This window comes from Ascaphus truei, chromosome 15, assembly GCF_040206685.1.
Source record: "Ascaphus truei isolate aAscTru1 chromosome 15, aAscTru1.hap1, whole genome shotgun sequence".
Lineage (NCBI taxonomy): Eukaryota > Metazoa > Chordata > Amphibia > Anura > Ascaphidae > Ascaphus > Ascaphus truei.
In genome coordinates, this window is record NC_134497.1 from 39,613,656 (window position 1) to 39,628,655 (window position 15,000).

Genomic DNA, 15,000 nt, shown 5'->3' on the forward strand with positions numbered 1-15,000 from the left:
AATTGACAACACAAAAGTATCTTAGCAATATCCTTAGCAGGAAGAAAAGAAATGTAATTTAGCAGAAACTGAGTGCATTTAGGAATTATATTTCAGCAAAAGGCTGACTACAGAATCTTAACTAGTTATGCTCAGACAAAATGGAAGCTTAACACGAGTGCAGATTCTGGCCTGACATACTGGTCCTAACAATTCCCTCCTTTTTGTTCTCTAAAAGAACAAATACCCTTACTAGGTACGCTCCTCTATGACTATGGCCTTATGGGGACCAATAGTATCATAGACTCTGTTCATGGCCACATATGAATTATTAGTTGCCTACATGGCGTGAGATGAAACTGAAGGTTTCCTTGAGACAAATGAAAGCATTGCACACTTAGCACAGTGAAAAATAACAAAAATTGCTGCGATTATGCTAATCACTACAATAAAACCATAGAGAATTTTCATACCCAATTCTCCGATCCAACTAGTGAGTCCTGACATCCAATTTAAGCTAAGGCCTGAGGATTCTTTACGCATCCTAGCCTGAATTACCTATAGCTTATCTATATCTTGATGAATAGCGCCAGACTCATCCTCAATATAGGCACAGCACTTCTGTCCTACAAGTTTACAAACACCTCCTTGTGAGGCTAGCAGATAATCAAGAGCCATTCTATTCTGTAATGATACTGTTCGGATCTGCTCTTGTTCATTAGTCAAACGGATAATAGCATCACTTGGCTGATTAAGAGCATCATCAATATTTACCATAAGATCACTTAATTTAGAATAGAGATCCAGAACACCTAAACTAGGTATAAAAACCCCAGCTGCAATGTGGGTTGGACTAATGGTCCTGGTCAGATCTTTTCGATTTCTTAGCCTTCCTTGGGGTAACGTGTCAGATACATAGAAAGTGGGAAGGATGAAACCCAGATAACAAGGGGCAGTGTGATTGCAGGGTACAATCTTAGTGGCCCACATGCCACACAACCAATATATATATATATATATATATATATATATATCATTAAATGTTTCTATAGATTAGAAAATGGCTTACATCTCAATATGTCACATAATTTAAGGGTCAGCTATTTGTGAGAATTGGTGGGGGCTAATTTCTGCTAAGAGCAATTGCACAAACATTCTTCTTGCACGCATCTTTCATACTGCATTTACTCAGAATGGCAAAACGGACCAACATGGCTGCTATGGTCAAAATGGCTGACTTGTGATACTTTCCTTGTGGTTGACTCACGGCCCTTGGTGACCTCCCACCTTCCTCATATCCAGTCTTCTCAGTCCCCCCATATCCTTAAGAGACGGTCTATTTAAAGAACAGTTAACCATTTCATAGTCCTGATGGACCAAGATGTCCAAGTTGTGCATAACTTCATTCCTTTCTTTTCCGGCCATTATATCAGCCCAGTTGATTTCTTCTTCGGTCTCTTCTTCTGGGGGACTGGCGACATCATCACCGCAGAGAGGCATAGCGTCGGTGGGGGTTGCAACGCACTTCTGGATCAGAGTTTTGCTGTACTTAATACATAGAGAGCAATGAGTAGGACAAACACACACATACAAAAACATTCGCTAGCTTCGCTCAAAGCAAATCAATCCAACCACCAAGTCCCCATGGTCCCTAAATCCTGGATAAATACACAACATTGCGCTTTAACTATGGCGTATACATGCCCCTCCCTTTTGAGGCTAAAATATAGTCTAGAGCTATTTTACAATAAAAATGCATTAGGAATAAAACATGAATTAAACATGAAAACTATCTAACGATTTGTAATGAAACCGCCATAGGATAAAACAACTGGCAAGGGGAGAAGGACACTCACACTGAGACAGGTAGCGGGCTCGCGGTGACTGCAGAGGATCCGGATCTCGGCACCGCGAAGATGGAAAACACCGCTGCTGTCTCCTGCAGGCTCCGTCACAGCTTGCCAGCAAACACGCGCAGGATGACCTGTCGTGACCTCTAGTTTTCATGTTTATTTCATGTTTTATTCCTAATGCATTTTTATTGTAAACTGTATGCTATGCAGCTTAGGGTTTAGTTAATATTGGAGGTACTCTCTAGTGGTACTGAGCTTATAGCTGCTTAGCCCTTCATCTGTGGTGGGGTTGGATCCCCTCAGTATCTGTGTACATTTTTAATAAATTACTTATCACTAATCCCTGGTGCGCATCTGTGCATTTTTTATACCTTGTTTTTCAGGGTGTCCTCCCCCCGTCTCAGGGGGGATCACCTTGAAGTGGGAGCTTTCGGGGAGACGCTCTATGTACATGCTGCAAAGGGACTATCCACATTTCCATACAGCACGAGCGCTGAATATCCTGCTTTTTCTACTCTCAAGTATTTAAATGGCCTTTTCATCTGGGATGAAGAGCGTGCTTGCGTAGAAAATGCTTGACCATTAACCCGTCTTGCGTAGGTGCACTTTCAGCTTTAACCTGTGCCTAGAAAGACTCAAAAATATATATTAGTTGCATGCAATACTTATTAATTGTTTTATTACCAATAACGTGGTCCTTAATTCGTTACTTTGAACTACTGATGGTCATAACTCATCCCATAAGTGTCTCATAGGGAGAGAATTTATACCTAGAAATAAATTCTTGTATTAATATGGTTACTACTATTATTAGCATCCGCATATTAAACAGAGATATTCCCTATTAACGCTCCTCAAATTTTAAACTAAGCAACCAATGTGGACTTGACTTTGCTACAATCCAAGTTCCTAAAACTTGGTACCTCAGCCTGTGCCAAACCAATTGCTTCCATAATCAACTCTATCCTGTCTGCAGGCCATATCCCTAAGACCTGGAAAACTGCCAGAGCTGTCCCAATCTTCAAACATGGGGACAAAAACACTGCCTCAAACTACACATCAATCTCTCTTCTCCCAATACACAATCTCATTCATACCTAACTGCCATCTGCCATTTTCTCTGATGCAAATGGTGTCAACCTTTTAGTCATTTAATACTAACTAACCTTAAAACTCGCCCCACAAATCAAGCATCCCAACAGCCTGCACTCATGGCTATTGTCCCACACTCAGTCACTCCTGGCTTTCACCTCAAACACTCCACTGTAACTATTCTGCTAAAAAAAATGTGAAATGCCCTGTATATAATATATACCCTTTTCACTTATGCAATTATATATCCCCTGTCCTTTAACTCTATGTCCAGAACATACCCAAAAACGAATACATGGTTACAAAATTATAAATTTGGCAGATATAATATATCCCTCAACATAGGGACGGCTTGCTACCTGCTTTGCTGTGACATCTGCAAAGGTATTATTATTTTTTACCAGGGGCCTGTCAGCCCTGTTAGTATGGCAGCAACTTTTTATTACTGCAAGAGCCCTTGGAGTTAATATTGCTATAATAAATTCTGAACCTGCTGTGCATTGTGTATCATTTACAACATATCAAGTTCTGGATCCTCTATAGGGATTTCAGAAAGACCTTCAATAACCTATGTATGTATCTCCCCTCTTTTGTTCACATATTATCTATATATGTGAACAAAAATACAAAAATAGTTATGAAAACAGGTTGATTGATATATAGCAAAATTAAACTGGTAAATAGATTTGTATGTGTAGTGACTATAAAAATATTTACTGCTTGTGTTAAAAGAAGAAAAACCTGCAGTAGGTCTTTTAACAACTGTGGCATTAACAATATAAGAAAAATCCTGAAATCCTGAACAAAAGATTTCCTTTTAAAATAGACAAATAATTTTGAACTCTTTGCAAAGTGCTGAGCACACGGCCAGCATTAACTTTTAAAGACACTCTGACTTTAAAAAGAAAAAATAATAATTTTCAAAGCGCTTTTTTTTTTTTCCTGGGAAAATAGCCAGAAACCTCAAAGTTACAAATAGCAGATAACGGGTTTCGCTGTCTAATTCATATTAACTGCATTTTGTATGGTCTTTCAAAAATTAAATAACGGGAATATTTCAAATTACTTATAAACACCAAATCTATGCCAACAAGAGCATGCAATATTCTTCCACTCATTCCCCTGAATGCCTTCTGAAAGAAATCTCATATTCCTGCAAACTTCCATCAATACATCTTATGCTATCCCGTTTTAACTATGCCCTCTCTTAAGCTAAACAAAATATCTTCAAACATGCAACAGTTATACCATGACTAAAAAAACAGCAAGATTGACCCTACCTGTCTTGTATGGCTTCTACACTGCTTATTTAACGGAGGCAATTCTCGCTAAAATAACCGATGACCTCCATGCTGCTAAAAGACAGATATCACCACACTCCGCTCACACCACTCAACCTCCCCGCAGCATCTGCCACCACGGACACCCTCCTTTTGAAGCGCTATGTACATTAATGGCGTTATATACATATATAATACAATATAGTAATTCAAACAGTGTTTGTGATCTCTTACCAGCATTTTAAACAAAAACAACCCAAGACATATCTTAATCCTGTAGAAATAAACTTGAAATGTGTTATCTTACTACTTTACGGAAAAGAAGACAGTTCTATATTACCTTGTTCTCATAAATAAACTGCTTATGCACAGAGCTAGTTAATTTTAATGTGAATGCTTCGCATTCTTTAAACTGTAAGGGAGAGGCTGTGCCCCTCCTTTTATTAAGATAGAAATACCACAAACGAAAAGAAATGTGTCCGGTTTAAAAAGTATCTGCCTGGCCAGGACGAATAAACCTTTCAAACTATAACCAGGGACAGAGCTGAATATACTCCCCTTTTGTTGTGAGGTATTTCTCTCTATATTCGGTGTACACCTTTTTAAAACCTTTTAAAATTTAGATTTCATCATGAGCAACTAATATTCATATTTTTTGTACATACATGATAATCAGCATGACTTTCACAGTGTCTTTCACACAAGAAATCATTCAGGAAAAAATTCATCAGGGTTACAAACAAACTCTTTTACATAAGGTAGCGGTGTTGTTTTTTTATTTTTTTTACAGAGACTTTCACTCGGAGCCCCCACGGGCAAAGCAGCACTTCCCTGCTTCTGACTCTGATAGTGGCACACTCTCTGCCAATGACCAAAACCACCACAATTAAAACAGACACCATTATTCTGAGCTATTATTCCTGATTGATTTCTGAGACCAGCATAAACCATTAGTAGCTTATAGAAAAACAGCTTAATTATGACAAATAATTGCAATATTTATACTTACACAATATACAATGGTCGTTCAGCTAGATCAGATATAACAGTTCAGTCGTGCACAAAATTTTCTGGACTCTAACCAAAAATTCTGTTTAAAAGGGACTCAAACAAAATTCTCCTGTCATAATTCAGAATTTATCTGGACTCTAACCAGCATAATTCTGTTCAAAGGGACTCTAACCCAATCTTCAGTAATTATCTGGACTCTAACCAGCATAATTTAGGTCTTTTTTAATTCGCAGAGGGGGTGAAGCATCATATATAAAAATTTACATATATACTCACCACCTTTGTGAATTTCCCACTTCTGGACACCAAAACTGAAGGAAAACCTTAATTTCCTCGCCTATGCTTCAAAACTGAGAGGAGCCTTTCCTCTGCCAAGAAAACTGAAGCCTTGTGACTGGATACACCATCTGCACCATTTTGCAGCAGACTTCCCCGGAGAAGCTTTCACGCCCTGCCACTGTTATCTTCGATCTTTGGGGAACTTTCAGGCCTGGTAGACGAACGAAATGAAACGTGACGCAAGCCAGGTTTCAAATCCTTTGTCTCAATTTATTACTCATAGGGTAATGACTTTTATACAGAAAAAATAAGATATTGGTTAGAGGCGTAACATAGGCGTATCCTAGGTGTGTCTTGGGCGTAGCTTTGATTAGAGTCGTGATTTGGGGGCAGGACATATTAGTGGCGTGACTTTTGGGACGTGTCTTTCCCAATACAAGCAATGTCTGAATACATAGCTTATTCATTGTCTGTTATCAAAAGAGACCTTGAATCTTTAGCAACTATATTACACTATTTTGCTTCTTGGTTAGAACCAGTTTATTGTATTCTAACTAAAACAGCAGGAAATTGACAACACAAAAGTATCTTAGCAATATCCTTAGCAGGAAGAAAAGAAATGTAATTTAGCAGAAACTGAGTGCATTTAGGAATTATATTTCAGCAAAAGGCTGACTAAAGAATTTTAACTAGTTATGCTCAGACAAAATGGAAGCTTAACATGAGTGCAGATTCTGGCCTGACATACTGGTCCTAACAGTGTGCCTGCTTCCATTCTCTACCCAAATAAGAGAGTATCTGATACAAGCCATAATGGTAGAGATCCGCATGGACTGCAGCTCCTTCGGGACATCAACCTCCGCGACATCCTACTCTGCCGACATATGTTTCCCGTGATTGACACGCTTCATCAGGGGGAGGATACTCCTGATGAAGCGTGTCAATCACGCAAAACATATTGCCTATTTATTTACAGGCTGGGTTTCATTTTGGTATATGTTATAGCTGTTACAGTGTGGCTTTTTGCTGTGGACTAGCTGTGCTTAAAGTGGTTATACATTACAGCAAGTTGTTCCTCGGTATACCATGATTTGGATACATGGATGAAATACTAATGGGTTTAAATGTAAACCCAACATAGTTTTATGTTACAATTCTGGAGGATACAATTTGATGATCTTTCCTGGCAGCATAGGCTTTGTGGCAAAGCAAGCTATGGTATTAACCCTTGACAAACTGATATCCAAGCTATTTTTACACCATCTATGCACACATTGTTCTCCATAGCATTTATTGGGCTAGTGTGAGTCTCAGAGTAAATATTCTGCATTTTGAGCACATTAGTGCTCTCACTACAGTGTGGTTGTGGTTATTATATAACCCAAGGACCGCAGGAGAAAAGGAGTGTTTTGCTATCAGTCTTATTATAGCTATCCAGAGGCCATGAACTCCTTTCTCTCCAAACCTCCAACGTGGGTAATTATTTTATGAATTTTAACCAATTAGTGTGTCATATTTGATGTAATAAAACTTTTTTGTTTTGGTCACTCTTTTTAAACCCTATTTGATATGTTTGTTGGACCTCAGGAGGGTAATTTAGCCTTTGCTTTGTGATTTATTGCAATGAGTGCATTCTAGTGGGGTTCTTTGAGCCCTTCTTTTGGGTTCTCTCTGTATGCTAATGCAAGAAGCCTGACAGATAAAATGGGGGAGCTTGAATTAATAGCTGCAAAGGAGCAGTATGATATCATTGGCATTACTGAAACATGGTGGGATAATACTCCATGACTGGGCAGGTTATTTAGAGGGTTATTCCCATTTTTTTTTTTTTTTTTTGGAAGGATCAAGCAAATAGAAGAGAAGGTGGAGTGTATGCTTTATATGTTAAACCAGATCTAAAATTATGGAATTATGAAAATGTAGAGACCTTGTGGATAGAAATTCAGTGGAGGTAAAAGTACAAAGAAAATGCTATAAACCACCAAATATCTGTGAGCTTGAGGAAGCTAAAATACTGTTGCAAATTGAGAAGGCATCAAAACTAGGTCATGTTTGCATCATGGGTGATTTTAATTATCCAGACATAGACTGGGGCAATGAGATTAGCATTACAGCAAAAGGAAACCATTTTTTGGGGACTGCTTAAAGCTGCAGTTCAGTCTTTTTATTTTTTTTTATTTTTATTCATTTTTTTACTTCAATAGTTTCATGTGGGCAATCTCTAATTACCTAGAGAACTGTATAGCTGCAGGTCAATTCGTTCTCCATGTATTGATCGGCGAAATTTGGTGACATAATTAGTGAAGGCATCTGTTTATATTCTGCTTCAGTCAGTCAGTGGAAGCTCATGAATATTCATGAGCACTCCTGCACTGACGTGCAAGAGGGAGGGCAGGGCTGACAAAGGGTTGTGCCAGGGCTTGTGACAGGACATGAAGGGGCAGTGCCTTAGCAAATGGCTGTTAAAATAGAATACAAGAAAATTGGTCTTTCAAAGTTGTTTTTTTAAAAACAGAAAATGCTAAAAGTACTTTTTCTTACTACAGAACTGATTTATTAAAAAAAACACACATGCAGGATATTGACTGAACTGCAGCTTTAAAGACTATTATATGACCCAAATTATTGAGGGGCAATACTGGATTTGGCCATATCAAACAAGGTAGAAGTGAAGTAATGGCAAATATTCAAGTCCTGGAACATTTGGGTAACATGGTCTCATTTGAAATAAATGATCAAAAAATAGATTACTTGGGTTCAACAAAGACCTTAAACTTTAGAAAGGCAGATTTTAACAAACCGAGGACTAATCTACAAGTAATACATTGGGGTGATGTTTTTGCAGGGAAAAATGTAGAAGATAAAATGGCCAGTCTTTAAAACATTGTTAGAAAAACACACTTATCAGTGTATACCCTTGGGTAATAAGTATAAAAGAAATAAGTCAAAACCAATGTGGCTAAATAAACAGGTAGGGGAGGAAATAGAAAAGAAGATGCAGGCGTTTAGATTCTTGAAGTCAGTAGTGACAGAGGCCACATATCAGAATTATAAGGAATGTAAGAAAAATTGCAAAAGGGAAATCAAATTAGGAAAAATAGAAACTGAAAAAGGGATTGCAATAGAAACTAAGATCAACCCTAAAAAGGTATTTAAGTACCTTTTTTAATTAAAAAAAAATGAGAAAAAATATAGGACCCTTTCAGTGTGAGATGGGCAGGCAGATTATTGGAGATAAGGAAATAGCAGAGGTATTAAACAAATTCTTTGCCTCTGTGTTTACCAGGGAAGAATCAATTTCAATAGTAGTTCTGCAGGAGGAAGCCACAACCTCTATATTAATGAACAATTGGTTAACTGAGGAAGAAGTTCATAGGCAGCTTAAAGTAAATAAGGCACCTGCCCCCGATGGCATCCATCCAAGAGTTCTCAAGGTGTTAAGTTCATTAATAGCCAAACCATTACATTTCAAGGACTCTATTTCCCAAGGCTCAGTACCACAAGATTGGCGTAAAGCAGATGTGGTGACTTTATTTAAAAAGGGAGCTAGATCACAACCGGGGAATTACAGACCTGTAAGCCTGACTTCAATAGTGAGGAAGCTACTTGAAGATTTAATATGGCATAATATTCAGGAATACCTAATGGAAAACAAAATTACTAGTAATAGTCAGCATGGATTTATGAAGGATAGATAATGCCAAACTAACCTTATTTGTTTATTTGAGGAGGTAAGTAGGAATTTAGACAAGGGTAATGCAGTTGATGTGGTCTACTTAGATTTTGCAAAGACTTTTGATACGGTTTCACACGAGGTTGGTGTACAAAATAAAGCAAATTAGACTCGGTAAAAATATATGCACCTGGATTCAAATTTGGTTGAAGGATAAACAACAGAGAGTTGTAATAAATGGAACTATTTCAGGTTGGACTAAGGTCATGAGTGGAGTACATCAGGGATTGGTATTGGGACCCCTGCTTTTTAACTTTAGTAATGACCTTGAGGTTGGCATCGTGAGCAAAGTCTCCATCTTTGCTGCTGATACTAAATTGTGTAATGTAGTAGAACTCGAGCAGGATGTAATTTCTTTCCAGAAGGACTTGCAGAGACTGGAAACTTGGGCAGGTAAATGGCAGATCATGTTTAATACAGATAAATGTAAGGTTATGCATTTGGGAAGCAAGAATAACCAGGCGACTTACAAATTAAATGGGGATAAATATGGGTAATTCTTGATGTAGAAGGATTTAGGTGTGCTTGGAGACAGCAGGCTTAGCATTAGTGCCCAAAGTCATTGTGGAGGGAGAGAGGGTTTGGCCCGGTATTAATGGGGTTGCACCCCATATGGCCACCCCCTGACCTCACCAGGGAGACAAGGGGTTAACTGGACTGCGGTCCAGGGATGTGGTTTGCACCTGTTATATCATGAAAATGTATGTTCCCTGTTCCAATGTTTTATTATCATGTCAGTGTCTGCACCACACACACACTGGGATCCATCCGGGAGGGCAAGGGTTAATAGTTGTATAGTGATTATAGCCCTTTGTTTAATTTTCCCGCCTTTTCAGGCACCATTTTGCAGGGTCCCATAGGCCGCCATTGAAGCTCCATTGTTTTCAATGGCGGATCTAGCTGTTTTGGACCTGTTTCCCGTGAATACCAGCAGGTGGCGTCCGAGAGGAGGAGCGGCGGTTTCCCATTGTAAGTCAATGGGCTCATTGACTTCAATGGAGATTCCTCGACGGCGCTTTCCAGGAACGAGTTGGCCGCCGTCCAAATCGCAAAGCGGACACAATGTCTGAAAAAGAGCTTTGATCACTGATTAGTCGAGTTCAACGTCAAGTGGCGTGGGAATCTTAGGTTCTAGGGCACCCAGAAATAAAATTCTTTTTGCCCCTAGTTCCTAGGCCTCCTCTCACTCGACCACTACCGGGTCCCAGAATCCAAGACCCCCGGAACGGGTTGTGCTGGTAGAGCGGGTCGCGCCATAGGTTCCAATGGCGGCGGCAGAAGCAGCACAAGAAAACGACTAAGTCAGAAACGCTACAAATCATAAGCCCATATCCCCAGTTCTGGAGGGTTCAGAGGGCCAGTGTTTGGGGTACCTGTAGTCAGAACCATCCTTGACCCTCTCTGACCAACCCGACGGAGTATGGACCACCTTAAAGGTTCGGGAGTTTTTCCCATAGACTTCAATGGCGGCCGGTTCCCATTGACCGGCTATGGCGGAGAAACCCCATAGGCTTCAACGGCGGCGATGCCCCGTTGAAAGTCTATGGCGGCGGATTCCCATAGCCGCCAATGGCGGCGGTTTACCATTGAAAGTCTATGGCGGCGGAGCCCGTTGTTTTCAATGGGGATTTAGTGAAAAACCGTGATTTAATTTACAGCGGAGAATTTGTATTAAAATAGGAAACGGTTTAAGTAGTATTTGTGTATCTCCGGTTCTGAAGGTCGCAGCGGGCTGAAACTTGGACCACATGGTGTCCCAGTTCCGGCATTGAGAACTGGGCAGTTTGGACCCGCTGGACCCAACAGAACCGGATATTTTAATATGTTTATGTTTCACCTTTAATATTGTATTCCAAGGCGGGGATAAAAACCAGCGAAGATTCCTTTACACAAAGGGAAGCAGATGGTCAGAGGGCGACCCAATGCCTAGAGACTAAGTACTGTTCAAAAGGTTTTGCCACCCTCACTGTTTACCTGAGGGTGGAGAAACGTCAAACTGGAGTAGTTTGTGAGTGTCACATCTTACACTTACAAACAAAGGAGACCCTGCCAGATATTCCATTTGGCAGACTGGCCGGCGTCCCTAATGTAAATGTGGGGCTACAGAAATTAGACCCTCAGGGGTCTTCAAATACCATCTTGATTGTTACCTGATTGCTAGAGAATTGCTATCTGATACTTCTCATCCCCCAACCCCAAGTAAGTGTTACCTTCTTGCCTGTTAATTGTATTACATGTTGTGTTTACCTATTTAAGGAATAAATATACTTTATTATATCTAAGCCTCGTTCAGTTCAACCCAGTTATTTGGTGTATTATTATAGCCTGTTACAAAGTTACCGTCACAGTCATGCAGTAGCTGGAAAGGCAAACAAGATCTTGTCTTGCATTAGTCGGGTAATGGTTGAAAGGGAAGTAAACAAATATGCCCCTTTACAAAGCATTAGTAAGACCACACCTTGAATATGGAGTACACTTTTGGTCACCACTCCTTAGTAAAGACATTATGGCACAATCTAATTTATGAGGAGAGACTAGCTAAATTAGATCTATTTACATTAGAAAAGAGGCGTCTAAGAGGGGATGTAATAACAATATACAAATATATTCAGGGACAGTACAAGGATCTTTCAAAAGAACTATCCCAAGGACAGTACAGAGGACTCTGGGGTCATCCCTTGAGGTTGGAGGAAAGGAGATTTCACCAGCAACAAAGGAAGGGGTTCTTTACAGTAATGCTGGTTAAAATGTGGAATTCATTACCCATGTTGACTGTGAAACATGGGAATGATGTTGATCCAGGGAGAAATAAGATTGCCAATTCTTGGAGTCAGGAAGGAATTAATTGTTTCCCTTATGAGAACATTGGATGGTATGTCACTGGGTTTTTTTGTTTGCCTTCCACTGGATCAATAAGTAAGTATAGATATAGGATAAAGTATGTGTTGTCTAAATTTAGCATAGGTTGAACTTGATGGACGGACGCATGTCTTTTTTTCAACCTCATCTACTATATAACTATGTAACTATTAAGAACTTGTATCTTCTTTCAGCTTTTCCTTTTTAAAATAGACATTACTTGAGACCTCACTAACTGTCCCAATTTTAGGATGGTAAATTGTGTGGGAAACGAGAAGAACAGAAGCTTGTGGCGTTGCAGTACCACAGGGAAATCTACTACAGAACCTGCACAGACCTCCCCACACACACAGCCCCTGCTCTGGTATGGAGATGAATATGGGAAAGCGCTTGGTATGAAGTGGGGTACGCTGTGGAAAAGTAATGCGCCAGCACAAGGTAATCAGGAATGTGTTGTGGGGTTTTTACATCTCTATTATCTTATTACTGATATTAAATTGTAAATATTGATAGATCTGCATACAACATTACGGGTCAACTAGAACTTAATATCACTAAACCTGACTTGAGTCAAAGGGCCGGATACAACAAGCTGCGGAAACCAAAAATGCCGTATTACCGCCCATAAAAAAGTGCCTTATTATCGTGCAATGAATCAGCGTTGCAGCGCCAAAAATAAATCACTTTTTAACTAACCTGTTAAAAGCATCAAATCCGATACAAAACCGGCATAATACTTCATTTTCAAGTATAAAATGCCATACATCAAGTTCTGATATTTATTGGAACACGATGAATGGCAGAAATACCACAAATATTTTATCACCTACTCCAGCCCCGTCTTTCCTGTGTATATAATGGCCAAGATACTGCTCATTATATATATAAGGTACAAACAGAAGAAAAACTAGAAACCCAATTAGGCACTCAATTCCCAAATGCTGAATGTTATATGAATTGAATTAAAATAAACTTTATTTGATCAGTCAACTTTAAAAGAATGGGGGTTTAAAATCCACTAAAGGACACACGCATAACAATCCTATGTCGAGTACTGGGTGTACTCTGGATTGAACAAGAATAGAAACAAATTGAGTGGGATTAAATCATGTTTCTAATGAGGTACTGGTGTTACAGTTAACCTAATAAAGGTGTTATTTTCACAGTGAGGAAAACACAAACACTGAGTGTAGATGTAACAGCCCATATAAATGGTTAAACCACTTGGGTATATGAACCCTGTGACGACATAGAATAAGTGCAGATAATAACTAGCAGCATGTACTGGAGACCAGGCAATTGTATGGTAGATGAATATATGTGCACGCCTGTGATCTATGCAGAACAGCCGATAAGAGACATGTATGATTGCTGCAATATAGTGCACACCTATGATCTATGTAAACTGGTAAGGGCTGCCTGTCATAAGTGAAAGAGCTCAAAGAGCACTGGTTGCAAAAACACTGGAGATTCGGTTTGGCTTGTTGAATACCTAAACCCATATTATGAATGGGTTAACCGCCCGTGTTCAGCATTTCAATGCTACCGGATGGTGTTTAACATGGTGGTCGAGCTCCTATTGGCCCAAGCAGCACATGTGTGGTACTAGGTGGCGAGTAGATTTTTTGGTGATTTGTCGACCACTGTATGTATGTGTGTGTATATATATATATACAGTGCTTGACAAATCACCCAAAAATCCACTCGCCGAACAAAAAAATCTACTCGCCACCTAGCCCCCGCCCCTAGTCCAGCCCCCCAAAATTACAATTAGCCCTCGTTAGGTGCCGTGCGTGTGTGTGTGACTAGTTTCCTGCACCCATTAACCAGTGTCTGGATGCCCCCGCTTCACAATGTCTAAAGCAGCAATCCCGCCTGGGATCTTACCTGATCCGCAGTCCCTCAATGTCCAGGTACCCGCATTCCCGCAATGTTATATGTTGGAGGGAAGGTGTTCCTACCTGTCTTCTGGGTTAGGGGGATTCCAATTGTCTCCCGCGTGAAGCTTGAGAGTGTAGGTATATTTCAATTAAGATATATATAGGGTAAACTTAGATATCCAGAGTGTGGGAGACAGGACAGAGAGGAGAGAGAGACACAGGACAGAGAGGAGAGGAGAGAGAGACACACAGACAGGGGCGAGAGAGACAGAGAGAGAGAGGGGCGAGAGAGACAGAGAGAGGGGCGAGAGAGACAGAGACAGAGAGGGCGAGAGAGACAGAGAGAGGGGCGAGAGAGACAGAGAGAGGGGCGAGAGAGACAGAGAGAGGGGCGAGAGAGACAGAGAGAGGGGGCGAGAGAGACAGAGAGAGGGGCGAGAGAGACAGAGAGAGGGGGCGAGAGAGACAGAGAGAGGGGCGGGAGAGACAGAGAGAGGGGCGAGAGAGACAGAGAGAGGGGCGAGAGAGACAGAGAGAGGGGCGAGAGAGACAGAGAGAGGGGCGGGGGAGACAGAGAGGGGGCGGGGAGACAGAGAGAGGGGCGGGGGAGACAAAGAGGGGCGGGGGGAGAGGGACGGGGAGGAGGGACGGGGGGAGAGGGATGGGGATGGGGGAGAGGGACGGGGGGAGAGGGACGGGACGAGGGCATGGGGGGAGAGGGATAGGGACAGGGGAGAGGGACGGGGACGGGGGAGAGGGACGGGACGAGGGATGGGGGAGAGGGATAGGGACGCGGGAGAGGGGAGTGAGACGGGGAGAGAGACGGGGGGAGAGAGACGGGGGATCGGGGGAGAGAGACGTGGGGGGGGGGACGGGGGAGAGAGACGTGGGAGGGGGGACGGGGAGAGAGACGGGGGATGGGGGACGGGGGAGAGAGAGACGGGGGATGGGGAGAGGGACAGGTGGGAGAGGGATGGGGGAGAGGGACGGGGGGGAGAGGGATGTGGGGACAGGGGAGAGGGAGGGGGGACGGG

The 15,000-nt window shown here is 41.3% G+C and overlaps 1 protein-coding gene across 4 annotated transcripts in view; it reads left to right on the top strand.

The window, feature by feature from the left end:
- The window catches only part of LOC142466839 (uncharacterized), a 95,572-nt gene that overhangs the window by 56,956 nt on the left and 23,616 nt on the right, over positions 1–15,000 (top strand). For 3 of the 4 annotated variants that reach the window (XM_075572339.1, XM_075572340.1, XM_075572341.1), the window contains exon 2: positions 12,337–12,524. In XM_075572339.1, the coding sequence (XP_075428454.1) occupies positions 12,337–12,524 (188 nt within the window). Of the gene's footprint in view, positions 1–12,336; positions 12,525–15,000 lie in introns of those variants that run through there. The other variant, XM_075572342.1, reaches the window with a different exon arrangement.